Source organism: Pan troglodytes, chromosome 14 (assembly GCF_028858775.2).
Source record: "Pan troglodytes isolate AG18354 chromosome 14, NHGRI_mPanTro3-v2.0_pri, whole genome shotgun sequence".
Taxonomy (NCBI): Eukaryota; Metazoa; Chordata; class Mammalia; order Primates; family Hominidae; genus Pan; species Pan troglodytes.
This window is the reverse complement of record NC_072412.2, coordinates 100,697,287-100,712,225: the sequence shown is the minus strand read 5'-3', so window position 1 is coordinate 100,712,225 and position 14,939 is coordinate 100,697,287. Positions and strand designations below refer to the sequence as shown.

Genomic DNA, 14,939 nt, shown 5'->3' with positions numbered 1-14,939 from the left:
GGTTGCAGTGAACCACAGTTGTGCCACTGCACTCCAGCCTGAGCAACAGAGCCAGACCCAGACTCAAAAGAACCAAAAAATAATAATAAAAAATTTCAAGTGTAGTGTAGGATGGAATGGGAGAGGCTTGGAATCATCCTTCTTAAGTTTGACTCCTAGCTGTACCACTTACTTTCTCTTTCCTCACAAAGCCACATGCTACATCTCTGTAAAATGGAGAAAATTCTACCTATTCCATGAGGGTTATTGTGAGGATAAAATGAAGTCATTTCAATAACATTCTTAGCATAACATCTAAGCTCACTAAATAAAAGGTATTTTTTAAATACTACGTATATTTTTAAGTGGGAGAAATAGCCTGACAATGACATTATGCTGCATTAAGGTAATTGTCAGACAGTTACCAGAACCCATAAGTATTAGGACATGAGTTTGTATTCCAGATATTAGGTTTATTATCCCTGAAGGCTTTAATGGCTATTTTCTCTTTTGGAACCACAGTATCAAAATCAGTTGTTTTCAGAATAAACCAGTGAGCACTAAATATCTCATAATAACGTAATTTTCATAATATTGCTGAAACTTCCTTGGCCCTTGATAACATTGAGTGTAGAGTCTGAGTTATCTAGACTTCTGCTAGCTAAAATCTTTGCCTCTAAGAAGTCTTCCTACTAGAAAAAAACAAATGAAAAATGAAGATAAGATGCAGAGGTTGGATTTAGGCATTTTAATTTTTTCTGTTTAAATTTGGGAGTGCTCTGAGTATGCTAACTTGCACACAGCTGCACTCAGCAAAATAGTGTAATTTATTGAGGCACACGGAATTGCAAAACCTTTCTTCCCTACACACCCCTCATCTAAAAAAAAAAAAAAATCAGCAGCTTGACTGAGCTTAAATAACTGACTTTTCATATCCTTTCATGGAACACAAAGGACTAATCCTGAGGCTACTTGAGCCACCAATGCAGGCAGCAGTGGAGACCACCACTGAATGTGCCAGTCCCTCCTCCCACAAACAAAACACGTTGACTGCAGCTTTATGAAGTGAAATGCCCAAGAAAAAGAAAATGTGAAGGAGGTGTCCTCAGTCATTTCTTCCCCAGGGGGGTGGGAGGGCAGGATGAGGGGCAGGAGAAAAAGCTGCTGCATCTGGATGTGGAGAACAAAGCCATCCTAAGACTTGAGTATAATAGGTTGGGTCACTCGCTTTTATAGAAGCAAAAGAGTGGAACTGCCTTGACTTGTCTCAGTACCACTGACCCTTACATTTCATTGTGTAGAGATGTCAGGGAAAGTGTGTAGAAAGCACACTGAACAATGACTTTGTCATTTTGAGATTTCTGAGGTTTGTTCACCCCTTCCCCCAACTCCTACCCTCAAATCCCCATTGGACAAAAGAGATCGTTAGGTCGCCTTGCCCTCATTTGAAAGATCTCTGTTTTACTGAGTCTTTCAAAAGTAAACTCATCCATTTTAACTGAATCACAGTGTTTTCATGCTTTCAAAGTCAACAAAAGAGTTTTAGTCACTGCATTTACAAGGATGGACTAGTCTGTGAAAATGCCAGCCCTAGAGATAATGATTCATGCCAACTGCCACATTAAAGTGGATTTCCTTGTTAATAGACAGGGCAGTTGATGACATGAGTTACTGGAAATATTTGCCAACTCTTGACCCCTGGATTTCTGAGATCAGGATGATAGGATTCACACAGGCCCACTCTAACAATTCCTTTACCTTTTCTTTTTTAATGAAAGATGCAATGGTTGGGTTTTTTCCAGTGTGATAGCACATGTAGAAAGCAGTACTGTCACCATTAGTGTGGTGACAGTTAATCACTGGGGACCCTCCCAGGCTTCCCAGGCTGGCAACCAGTGTTCCAATTTTTCCCAGCATGTGTGTTCCAATGATAATGTTTGTAGTTTAACAAGAAGCTAATTAAGACCTAAAGAAAAAAATTAAGAGTCTCATTTTTATCAAGTCTGGTGGTATTCAGCAGAGCATAGAACTTTCCATTCTGGCATATTGGATGATGTCCATTGCAAAACAATAGTGGCCATTCATGGTGCTTTCTCTTCTTGTCATCTTGCATCCTTAGTAATGATAAAATGGACAGCTATTACCCAGGAGAGGAAAATGGCTAAATGTTTACTTAATTGAGGACCTTTAAATTCTCTCTATGCTATTCTTGAGTGATTACATTCATTTTTGTCTGTATACTTACTGAGTTTTCTTGATAAGATGAACAAAAAAAGGTTTGGACTGGAGAACTTGCCTGAGTTTTATTAAAATCTTGCAGTCACTATTTTATATATGGATGTATCACTTCCATCTGATGTGGGGCATGGGTAAGTGTAATCTGTTCTGCTTGTGAGTTTTGTGACTTACTTGTTTTCTTTCAGCCCTTTCCCTGGGTCCATTGACTTAGTGTTCTCTCTCATTTGCATTGAGTCACGAAGCCGATAGTGCCGCTTGTGCATCACAGCAAAGGGCCAGCCACCTATGGGACTCGTATCAAACATGGATCAGGAGCCATTTTTGTTCTAGGGCCCACGGGCTGGTTACCATTAGTTCTCACATTTGCCCTCTTTCCTACCCTCAATGCACCTGAGGAGATCATCTCTTAGCGTTATGGTTGTGTATTGATACACTGCCCAACCTCTGCCTGAACATGGCCAAAGGGATGGGAATGAAATTCTAGTGTCATAATATTTTTTACCCTATCTATTTTTATTGAAGTATAGTTTATATACAATAAAATCGACAGTTTTTTTAGGTTGAATTTTACTAATTGTGTGCATTCCAATATCCACCCTCTAAAACAAGATGTAGAGCATTTCCATCTCCTCAGGAAGATGATTGCTCCTCTGCAGTCAATTTTCACACCTCTACACCTCTTCCAGATTTCTGTCAACATCAATTAGTTTTCCTGTTCTTGAACTACATATAAATGGAACCAATAATTTTTCTGTGGCTGGATTCTTTTGTTCACCATGTTTTTGAGTTCTGTGTATGTTTCAGTGGTTCATTTCTTTGTTTTCTTTTTCTGAGTGATATTTCATTGTATGATGACATCAACATTTATTTGTCTACTCTCTGATTGATGGGTATTTGAATTGTTGCCAGTTTTGAGCAATGAATGTTCTTATAGAAGTGTTTATGGGTACACTACATATGTTTTCATTCATCTCAGATAAAATTCATAGGAGTGGAATTGCTGGGTTCGTAAAGTTCACTTTAAAAACCAAAAATCAAACTATGACAAGGATTTTTATAATGGTTGTACTATTTTACACACCCAGCAGCAATATATGAGCATTCTAGTTGCTCCACATCCTCGACGACATTTAGTATGATCAATCTTTTTGTTTTTATTCTTTTTAGTAGAGTATAGATGATCCGTTTGCATTGCCTTGATGATTAATATTGAGCTTTTTTCATACAGGCTAATTGGCCATTCATGTGTCTTATTTTCTGGAATACTGGTTCAGATCTCCTGCCAGCTTTTTAAAACGTGTTTTTAAAAATCTTGTTGATTTTTTAGTTTTTAATATACATAAGTGTATTTGTATATGTTTAATATTAGGCATTTGTGAATATTTCCTGTTTTGCAAATTGTGGTTTTTAATACATTTGCTTATTTCGTCTTCACTGGAGAACTTTTTGCATGAAACTGTTCATAATCTCACATTTGTCCATTTAATGTCTTTATAATCTATAGTGAAATTTCTTCTTTTATTCCTGACACTGATAATTTGTTTCTGTCAATCAGTTTAGCTTGGAGTTTATCAATTTTGATTTTTTTTTCAGTGAATTCATGTTTGATTTTGTAATTTTCTCTGTAGTTGGTAGATTTTCTATTTCATTAATTTCTTATAATTTTTTAAGTTACATTGATTTAATTTATCTTTTTCTCTAGCTTTTTAAGATTGAACATTAATCTGTTGGTTTTCATTTGTTTCATAATATATGCATTTAAAGTTATACTTTCTCTTTAAGTATTGCTTAGCTGCATCCATTGATTTTGATATGTTGTGTTTTCATTATCTACAGTTCAGAATATTTACGAGTTGACTTTTTTTTTGTTTGTTTGAGACAGTATCTCACTCTGTCGCCCAGGCTGGAGTGCAGTGGTGCAATCTCGGCTCACTGCAACCTCCACCTCCCGGGTTCAAGCGATTCTTGTGCCTCAGCCTCTCGAGTAGCTGGGATTACAGGTGCACATCACCACACCCAGCTTATTTTTATATTTTTAGTAGAGATGGGGTTTCACCATGTTGCCCAGGTTGGTCTCAAACTCCTGGCCTCAAGTGAGCCTCCCGCCTCAGCCTCTAAAAGTGCTGGGATTATAGGCGTGAGCCACTGTACCTGGCCCATGAGTTGACTTTCTGATGTAATATTTTATTAGTGAGTTATTATGGAGTATATAACTTCATTTCTAAAGATTTAGGGATTTTTTTTTTTTAAAAAACCTTACTGTTACTGATTTCTAATTAGCCTTGTTGTAATTCGATAACATACTCTGTAATATTTCTAACCTTTGAAATGTATTGAGACTTCTTTAATGGCCCAGTATTTACTTTACTTTGGTAACGGTCCCCTGTGCATTTGAGAAAAAAAAAAAAGAAAAAAAAAAAAAAGAATGTATATTCTGTAGCTGTGGATTGTAGAGTTCTAAAAATGACAGGTCAAGTTGGCTTATAATATCTGGATCTTCAGTATCTTTACCGAATTTTTGTCCACTGTTCTGTCATTTACTAAGAGCGGGGTGTTTTTGCTTGGTATCTCTCTCTCTCTCTGTATTTACAGTCTTTGTTGTAAGCAGCATCTAATTGGGTCTGGCTTTTTAAATGCTCAGCTGAAATTATCTGTCATTTTATGTGGAGTTTCATCCATGTACATTTAATGTAATTATAGATACGGTTGGTTTTAAGTCTACCATCTTGGTATTTGTCTTCTATTCGTCTCATATGTTCTTTTCCTTCTTTGGAGTGAATAGAATATATATTCTTATTTTATTTTTTCTATCACATTTTTAGCTCTGCCTCTTTATGTTATTGTTTTTAGTGGTTGCTCTAGAGTTTACATATGCATTTAAGTTTATTGCAATCTATTTTCAAATAATTTCCTACCAAATTTGCAAACAATAGAATAATCTTACTATTATATAATTTATTTCTCCTATTCTTTGGGCTTATGTTGTCATATTGTTTACTTCTACATATGCTATAAACTTCATGATATATTGGGTCCATTTTGCTTTAAATAACCAATGGTCTTTTAAAGAAATTTATACATATGTATGCATGTATGTGCATACATATTATAGAAAATTGTGTTTTATATTTATTCACATATTTGTCCTTTCCAGTGCTCTTTATTTCTTTCTGAAGTCTGAGCTTCCATCTGGTATCATTTTCCTTAAGCCTGAAGAACTTCTTTGCAGGCTAGTCTGCTAGAGACCTTCTCCTAGCTTTTGCCCATCTGAGCATGTCTTTATTTCAACTTTGTTTTTAATGATCTTTTCAACAGATAGAAGATTCTATGTTGACAGTTTTCTTTTTTTTTCCTTTTTTTGGCACTGTACATATATCACATCATTGTCTTCTCCCTTCATTGTTTCTGATGAGAAACCATCATTATTATGCTTGTTGCACTATACATTATGTCTCTTCATGGCTGCTTTTTAAAACAATTTCCTCTTTGAGTTTTTGCTGTTTGACTATATGTGTTTAGTATCCTTCTTGGGATTAATGAGCTTCTTCAATATATGGGTTGGTATTTTTATTTAATTTTGGAAAATTATGAGTCTTTATGTTTTGATACACTTCTCTTTTCTTTCTCTTTTAACTCCTTGACTTCTGGGACTGAAAATGATAGTACGTTAGACTGTTTGGTGTAGCTCCAAGATCTAGGGTGTTGCATTCCAGTCTTTCAGTCTTTTTTATTTTTGTATTTCATTTGGATAATTTGTATTGCTCTGTCTTTAGGGTCATTGATTCTTTCTCTTATCCCAATCTGCTGCCAGCCCATTGAATATGTTTTTTTTTTCTTTCATAGAGATGGGATCTCGCTGTGTTGTCCTGGCTGGTCTCAAACTCCTAGGCTCAAGCAATCCTCCTCCCTCCTCAAGCAAACCTCAGTGCTGGGATTATAGGCATGAGCCACTGTACCTGGCTAAATGTTGTTTTTTTGATATTCAATTTTTGTTTATAGAATTTTCATTTGGTTTGCTCTTATACTTTTCATCTTTTTATGTTTATTGACCAATTGAATATCATTTGGGTAAGCACCTATTTAAGTGTCTTAACAATTTTTCTATTGAGTACTCTGGGTTTTTGTTTTGTTTTTCTTACTGATTTGTAGAATTCTTTATGTATTCTGAATTGCAGATACCTTCCTTCTGTACTAATGCTTATCTTTTTAGCCCTGTAATATTGTGTTTTCATAAACATACTTATCAATCTTTTCCTTTATGGTCATTGATTTTTGTGTTCTGTTTAAAAAAATCTGTATCTATTTCAGTGTCTTATTTATTTATTTATTTATTAGTTTTCCATAAGTTACTGGGGTACAGGTGGTGTTTGGTTACATGACTAAGCTCTTTAGTGGTGATTTGAGAGATTTTGGTGCATCCATCACCCAAGCAGTGTACACTGCACCATATTTGTAGTGTTTTATCCCTCGCCCTCCTCCCACTCTTCCCCCTAAACCCCCAAAGTCCATTGTATCATTCTTATGCCTTTGCATCCTCATAGCTTAGCTCCCACATATCAATGAGAACATACAATGTTTGGTTTTCCATTCCTGAGTTTTACTTCATCAGAATAATAGTCTCCAGTCTCATCCAGGTCACTGCAAATGCTGTCAGTTCATTCCTTTCTATGGTTGAGGAGTATTCCATCAGATAGATAGATAGATAGATAGATAGATAGATAGATAGATAGATAGATAGATAATCTCACAGTTTCTTTATCCACTCATTGATTGATGGGCATTTGGGTTGGTTCCATGATTTTGCAGTTGTGAATCGTGCTGCTATAAACATGTGTGTGCAAGTATCTTTTCCAAATAATGATTTATTTTCCTCTGGGTAGATACCCAGTAGTGGGATTGCTGGATCAAATGGTAGATCTACTTTTAGTTCTTTAAGGAATTTCCACACTGTTTTCCATAGCGACTGTACTAGTTTACATTCCCACCAGCAGTGTAGAAGAGTTCCCTGATCACTGCATCCATGCCAACATCTACTGTTTTCTGATTTTTTTTATTATGGCCATTCTTGCAGGAGTAAGGTGATATCACATTGTGGTTTTGATTTGCATTTCCCTAGTCATTAGTGATAGTGAGCATTGTATATCTTCTTTCCAGAATTTTCTATTCATGTCCTAAGTCCACTTTCTGATGAGATTGTTTTTTTCTTACTGATTTGTTCAAATTCATTGTAGACTCTGGATATTATTCCTTTGTCAAATGTGTATAGATTGTGAAGATTTACTCCCACTCTGTGTGTTGTCTCTTCACTCTGCTGAATGTGCCTTTTGTGGTGCAAAAGCTCCTTAGTTTAATTAAGTCCCAACTATTTATCTTTGTTTTTATTGCATTTGCTTTTGGGTTCTTAGTCATGAAATCCTTGCCTAAACCAATGTCTAGAAGGGTTTTTCCAATGTTATCTTCTAGAATTTTTATAGTTTCCAGGTCTTAGATTTAAGTCTCTGATCCATCTTGAGTTGATTTTTGTATAAGGTCGGAGATAAGGATCCAGTTTCATTCTCCTACATGTGGCTAGCCAGTTATCCCAGCACCATTTGTTGAAAAGGGTGTCCTTTCCCCACTTTATGATTTTGTTTGCTTTGTCAAATATCAGTTGGCGGTTAAGTATTTGGGTTCTCTATTCTGTTCCATTGGTCTGTGTGCCTATTTTTATACCAGTACCATGCTGTTTTGGTTACTATGGCCTTATAGTACAGTTTGAAATCAAGTAGTGCGATGCCTCCAGATTTGTTCTGTTTGATTAGTCTTGCTTTGGCTCTGCGGGCTCTTTTTTGGTTCCATATGAATTTTAGATTTTTTTTTTAATTCTGTGCAGAATGATGGTGGTATTTTGATGGGAATTGCATTGAATTTATAGATTGCTTTTGGCAGTATGGTCATTTTCACAATATTGATTATATCCATCCATGAGCATGAGATGTATTTCGATTTATTTGTGTTGTCTATGATTTCTTCCAGCAGTGTTCTGTAGTTTTCCTTGTAGAGGTCTTTTGATTCCTTGGTTAGGTATATTCCTAAGTATTTTATTTTATTTTAATTTTTGCAGCTATTGTAAAAGGGGTTTAGTTCTTGATTTGATTCTCTACTTGGTTCCTGTTGGCGTATAGAAGAGCTACTGATTTGTGTACATTAATCTTGTATCTGGAAACTTTGCTCAATTATTTTATCAGTTCTAGGAGCTTTCTGGAGGAGTCTTTAGGGTTTCCAAGGTAAACGACAGTTTGACTTCCTCTTTACCAATTTGGATGCCCTTTATTTCTTTCTCTTGTCTGATAGATCTGGCCAGGACTTCCAGTACTATGTTGAAGAGGAGTGGTAAGAGTGGGCATCCTTGTCTTGTTCCAGTTCTCTGAGGAAATGCTTTCAACTTTTCCCCATTCAGTATTATGTTGGCTGTGGGTTTGTCATAGATGGCTTTTATTACATTGAGGTATGTCTCTTGTATGCCGATTTTGCTGAGAGTTTTAATCTTAAAGGGATGCTGGATTTTGTCAAATGCTTTTTCTGCATCTATTGAGATGATTATGTGATTTTTTGGTTTTAATTTTGTTTATGTGGTGTATCACATTTATTGACTTGCATATGTTAAACCATCTCTACATCCCTGGTATGAAACCCACTTGATCATGGTGGCTTATCTTTTTGATATGTTGTTGGATTCAGTTAACAAGTATTTTGTTAAGGATTTTAGCAACTATGTTCACCAAGGATATCGGTTTGCAGTGTTCTTTTTGGTTATGTCCTTTCCTCGTTTTGGTATTATGGTGATGCTGGCTTTATAGAATGAATTAGGGAGGGTTCCTTCTTTCTCTGTCTTATGGAATAGTGTCCAAAGGATTGGTACCAATTCTTCTTTGAATGTCTGGTAAAATTCTGCTGTGAGTCTGTCTGGTCTTGGACTTTTTTTTGTTGGTAATTTTTAAATTACCATTTCAGTCTTGCTGCTTCTTATTGGTCTGTTCAGGGTATCTACTTCTTCCTGATTTAAGCTAGGAGGGTTGTATTTTTCCAGGAATTTATCCATCTCTTCTAGGTTTTCTAGTTTATGTGTGTAAAGATGTTCATAGTAGCCTTGAATGATCTTTTGTATTTCAGTGGTGTCAGTTAATTTTTCTCTCTTCTTTTCTTGGTTAATCTTGCTAATGGCCTATCAATTTTATTTACCTTTTCAAAAAACCAGCTTTTTGTTTTATTTATCTTTTGTGTTTTGTTGTTGTTGTTTCATTTCATTTAGTTCTGCTCTGATCTTGGTTATTTCCTTTCTTCTGCTGGGTTTGGGTTTGGTTTGTTCTTGTTTCTCTAGTTCCTTGAGGTGTGACCTTGGAATGTCAGTTTATGCTCTTTCAGCTTTTTCAATGCAGGTGTTTAAGGCTATGAACTTTCCTCTTAGTACTGCCTTTGCTGTATCCCAGAGGTTTTGATAGGTTGTGTCATTATTGTCATTCAGTTTGAAATATTTTTTAATTTCCATCTTGATTTCATTTTTGACCCAATGCTCATTCAGGAGCAGATTATTTAATTTCCATGTATTTGCATGGTTTTGAAGATTCCTTTTGGAGTTGAATCATATGGTCTATCTTGGAAAAAGTTCCATGAGCTGTCGAATAGAATGTGTATTCTATAGTTGTTGGATGAAATGTTCTGTTTATGTATGTTAAGTCCATTTGTTCCAAGGTATAGTTTAAATCCATTGTTTCTTTGTTGACTTTTTGTGTTAATGATCTGTCTAGTGCTGTCAGTGAAGTATTGAAGTCCCCCACTGTTATTGTGTTGCTGTCTCTCTTATTTCTTAATTCTATTAGTAATTGTTTTATAAATTTGAGAGCTCTAGTGTTGGGTGCATATATGTTTAGGACTGTGATATTTTCCTTTTGGACAAGGCCTTTTACCGTTAGATAATGTCCCTCTTTGTCTCTTTTAACTGCTGTTGCTTTAAAGTTTGTTTTGTCTGATATAAGAATAGCTGCCCCTGCTTGTGTTTCATGTCGATTTGCATGAAATCCTTTTTCCACCCCTTTAAGTTTCTGTGAGTGCTTATGTGTTAGGTGAGTCTCCTGAAGGCAGCAGATAGTTGGTTGGTGAGTTTTTATCCATTCTGCACTTCTGTATCTTTTAAGTGGAGCATTTAGGCAATTTACATTCAATATTAGTGTTGAGATGTGAGGTACTGTTGTATTCATCGTGCTGTTTGTTGTCTGTGTACTTTGTGTTTTTTTTTGTTTGTTTTTGCTTTTTAACTTGTATTTTTGTTTTATAGGTCCTGTGTGATTTATGCTTTAAAGAGGTTCTGTTTTGATGCATTTCCAGGATTTGTTTCAAGATTTAGAGCTCCTTTTAGCAGTTTCTTATAGTGGTGGCTTGGTAGTAGTGAATTCTCTTAGCATTTGTTTGTTTGAAAAAGACTGTATCTTTCTTTCATATGTGGAGCTTAGTTTCACTGGATGCAAAATTCTTGGCTGATCATTGTTTTGTTTGAGGAGGCTGAAGATAGGGCCCCAATCCCTTCTAGCTTATAGGGTTTCTGCTGAGAAATCTGCTGTTAATCTGATAGGTTTTCCTTTATAGGTTACCTGGTGCTTCTGTCTCACAGCTCTTAAGATTCTTTCTTTGGTCTTACCTTTGGGTAACCTGATGACAGTGCACCTAGGTGATGATTTTTTTCCATGAATTTCCCAGGTGTTCTTTGTGCTTCTTGTATTTGGATGTCTAGGTCTCTAGCAAGGCTGAACAAGTTTTCCTCGATTATTTGCCCAAATATGTTTTCCAAGCTTTTAGAATTCTCTTCTTCCTCAGGAACACTGATTATTCTTAGGCTTGGTCGTTTAACATAATCCCAGACTTCTTGGAGGTTTTGTTCATATTTTCTTATTCTTTTTCCATTTGTATTTGTTGGATTGGGTTAATTAGAAGACCTTGTCTTTGAGTTCTTTCTTCTACTACTTGTTTCTTCTTCTTTCTTTGAAGAAGAAAGAAGACTTTGCTGAGACTTTCCAGAGCATTTTGCATTTCTGTAAGTATGTCCAATGTCTCTTGAATTTTTGATTTTTTTTAAGCTATCTGTTTCTTTGACTATTTCTCCCTTTACGTCTTGTATTATTTGTTGGATTTCCTTGCATTGTGCTTTGCCTTTCTCTGGTGCCTCCCTAATTAGCTTAATAACTAACCTCCTAAATTATTTTTCGGGTAAATCAGGGATTTCTTCTCAGTTTGGATCCATTGCTGGTGAACTAGTGTGATTTTGTGAGGCTGTTAAAGAGCCTTATTTTGTCACATTATCAGAGTGGGTTTTCTAGTTCCTTTTCTCATTTGGGTAGGCTCTGTCAGAGGGAAGGTCTTGAGCTGAAGGCTGTTGTTCAGATTCTTTTGTCCCACAGGGTGTTCCCTTGATATAGTACTCTCTCCCTTTTGGTGTGGATACGGCTTCCTGTGAGCCGAACCGCAGTGATTATTGTCTCTCTTCTGGGTCTAGCCACCCAGTGAGTCTGCCTGCTTCCGGGTTGGCACTGGGGGTTGTCTGCAGAGAGTCCTGTGATGTGAACCTCACAGAGATCTCTTTGGGTCTCTCAGCCATGGATACCAGCACCTGTTCCGGTGGAGGTGGTCGGGGGGTGCAATGGACTCTGTGACGGTTCTTAGCTTTGGTTTAATGCTCTATTTTTGTACTGGTTGGCCTCCTGTTGGAAGGTGGCACTTTGCAGAGAGCATCAGCTGTGGTAGCATGAAGAGGAACTAGCAGTGCACAGGACCCTAGGACTCCCAGGATTATATGCCCTTTGTCTTCCACTACCAGGGTGCATAGGGAAGGACCATCAGGTGGGGGCAGGGCTAGGCATGTCTGAGCTCAGACTCTCCTTGGGTGGGTCTTGCTGCAGAGTATTTGGGGTGTCTCCTAGGTCCTGCAGTAGCAGTCCACTTCCTTCAAAGGGTCTGTGGCTCCTCTTGGGATTGCTGGTTTGTTCTTGCAGTCGATCCAGAGCTAAAGTTCACATGCAGGCCTCTGCACACTGCTCTGTTAGTCTGAGTCAGAGCTGCAATCTAGTCCTGCCTCTCGTCTGCCATGATCCCACCTCTTGGGATTGGCTTCTTTTTTTTTTCTTTTTTTGACAGAGTCTCACTGTCACCTAGGCTGGAGTGCAGTGGCATGATTTCGGCTCACTGCAACTTTCATCTCCTGAGTTCAAGCCCTGGTGTTTTCTTGCCACTATTTATATGATCATGTGGTTCTTCCTGTTTCATTAACCTGATAAATAGCATTGATTGATTAATTGTCAGATCTTAAATCAGGCTTGTATTACTGGTGTAAACAGTTTATAAAGTATAATTATTTTTTATGTTCTTAGATTCAATGTATTTAGTATGTTATTTAGTGTTCTTTTTTGTTGTTGTTTGCTTTTTCACCCAAGCTGGAGTGTAGTGGCGTGATCTCAGCTTCCGGTTGCAAGTGTTTCTCCTGCCTCAGCCTCCCAAGTAGCTGGGATTACAGGTGCCCGCGACCACGCCTAGCTAAATTTTGTATTTTTAGTAGAGATGGGGTTTCACCATGTTGGCCAGGCTGGTCTCAAACTCCTGACCTTGTGATCCGCCCTCCTCGGCCTCCCAAAGTGCTGGGATTACAGGTGTGAGCCACCGGGCCTGGACTTAGTGTTCTTAAAACAGTTTGGTTTATAATTTTCCTTTCTTTGGTTTTTATATCAGGATAATGCTGGATTCCAATTCTCTAGAAGAATTTGATAAAACTTCTGCAAAATCATCTTGTGACCCATCTTTGTTTTTTCTATGGGAAATTTTTGTGTCATGAATTCATATTCTTAAATTCAATAATAGAATTATTCAGATTTAGGTTTTTTATTATGTCAGTCTTTGCCCATCATTTTTCCAGAAATTTGCCTTTTGCATCAAAATTTTTAATTTATTGGAACGGTGTTTATTATATATTCTTTTTAATGCCTGTAGTACCTCTTCTGTTATTCCCTGTTAATTCATAATAATGATAATTTTCCTCTCTTTTTTTCTTGATTAGTCTTTTCGAAGTTTATTGATTTCATCAGTTTTTTATATAATGAGGCTTTGGGTTTGTTGATTTTTCTCCTTCAAATTAGTTTTCTATTTAATCATTTTCTCCTTTTTTCTAATTTCCATTTTTCTCAGATTTTAATTTAATATGCTACTCATTTTTCTATCTTTGTAAGGTATATTTTTAGATCCTTTACTTTTAACCTGTCTTAAAAAAAAAGTTTGAAGGAATAATTTTACTTGTAAACAGCATTAGTTGCAGTCCTGAAATTTTAATATTATTAGGTTTTCATTTTCTTTTATTTGAAAAGTTTCTAATTTTTTTGTAATTTATTTGAAACAGGTGTTATGTAGAAATATATTGCTGAATTCCTAACATTTCTAGTTACATTTCTAATTACGTTGATTTCTTGTTAAATCCACTTATGTCAGAAAATATTCTGTATAATATCTGTCTCTTGAAGTTTGATGATACTTGCTTTATGGCATAATAAAGATGCACTTGAAAAGTGTGTTTATGCAGTTATTGGCTATAGTATTGTAGCCTTTAGGTCATCATTAAGTCAAGTTTATTAATCATGGTTTCAAATTTTCTCTGTCGATTTTTATGTGCTTGTTATATCAGTTATTAAGATAAGTGGGTTAAAACTTATCTTTTATTTCCACTTTTATATGCCTTTTCTAAGGTGTGTATTTTTAAGGTAGCATATAGACGGACTTCAGCCTTGAATTTCATAATAAACATTAACATGGAAAAAATATACAAAGGAAACCATCTATCAGTGAGATATGCTGACCACAAAGGAAGGGAGAGGTGCACCACATTGCTCTAACGCCTTACACCATTCACTCTTCATTGGAGTTAGCTGGGACTCAGGATTAAGCACTAACCGAAGTCCAACACAGGTACCAGCGCTGGGTGTCAAAAGATCAGATTAGCATATGAGGGATGAAAGGAGTGATTAATGTATCCCAAGGGAAGGACAAGTTTAGAAAAGCTTAGAGAATGTTTATTTAGATCTTGTCATACACAGAAGACATACCAACACTCCATAAAGTTCTGATTTAAAGGCATTCACTGGGTTGGATGAGGTAACAAAAAAAAAACAGATGTAAAGTAGAGATCTCCCCAGGTGGGACCTGGGAACCAGAGTTGACCTCTGAACTCCCTGAGGCAGGTGAGATGCTACAGTAGCACATAATTTACATCTGCTGACTTAGTGCTGATGCTGTCAGTATTTGGGCTTAGGAGCTTACATTTAAGTGTCTTCCATATTGTCCCTTTTGCTTCTATTCATCCTGTAATTGAAGGTAATGATAATGATTTGACAGAATTACATTTTTATTTCTTAATATTCCTGTCGGTTTGTATACCCTGTTCATAATTTTAATGGCTCCAGAAGAAATCCTGTATTAGCCAGGAGCACAACCTGTTATGTTAGTCATTTCATTGAGAAGTAGGTTTTATTTTTTTTTGAGACAGAGTCTTGCTCTGTCACCCAGTCTGGAGTGCAGTGGCATGATCTCGGCTCACTGCAAGCCTCAGCCTCCCAAGTAGCTGGGATTGCAGGCATGCACCACCACGCCCAGCTAAGTTTTTGTGTTTTTAGTAGAGACAGGGTTTCGCCATGTTGCCCAGGCTGGTGTCGAGC

The 14,939-nt window shown here is 36.6% G+C and overlaps 1 protein-coding gene across 7 annotated transcripts in view; it reads left to right on the top strand.

The window, feature by feature from the left end:
- ABCC4 (ATP binding cassette subfamily C member 4) overlaps nucleotides 1–14,939 on the top strand; it is a 282,364-nt gene that overhangs the window by 199,303 nt on the left and 68,122 nt on the right. Inside the window, exon 21 of one of the 7 annotated variants that reach the window (XM_063792282.1) lies at nucleotides 6,061–6,474. The exons of the other annotated variants lie outside the window; for them this stretch is intronic. Within the exon in view, the coding sequence (XP_063648352.1) occupies nucleotides 6,061–6,105 (45 nt within the window). The 3' untranslated portion in view covers nucleotides 6,106–6,474. Of the gene's footprint in view, nucleotides 1–6,060; nucleotides 6,475–14,939 lie in introns of those variants that run through there. 7 annotated transcript variants of the gene reach the window in all.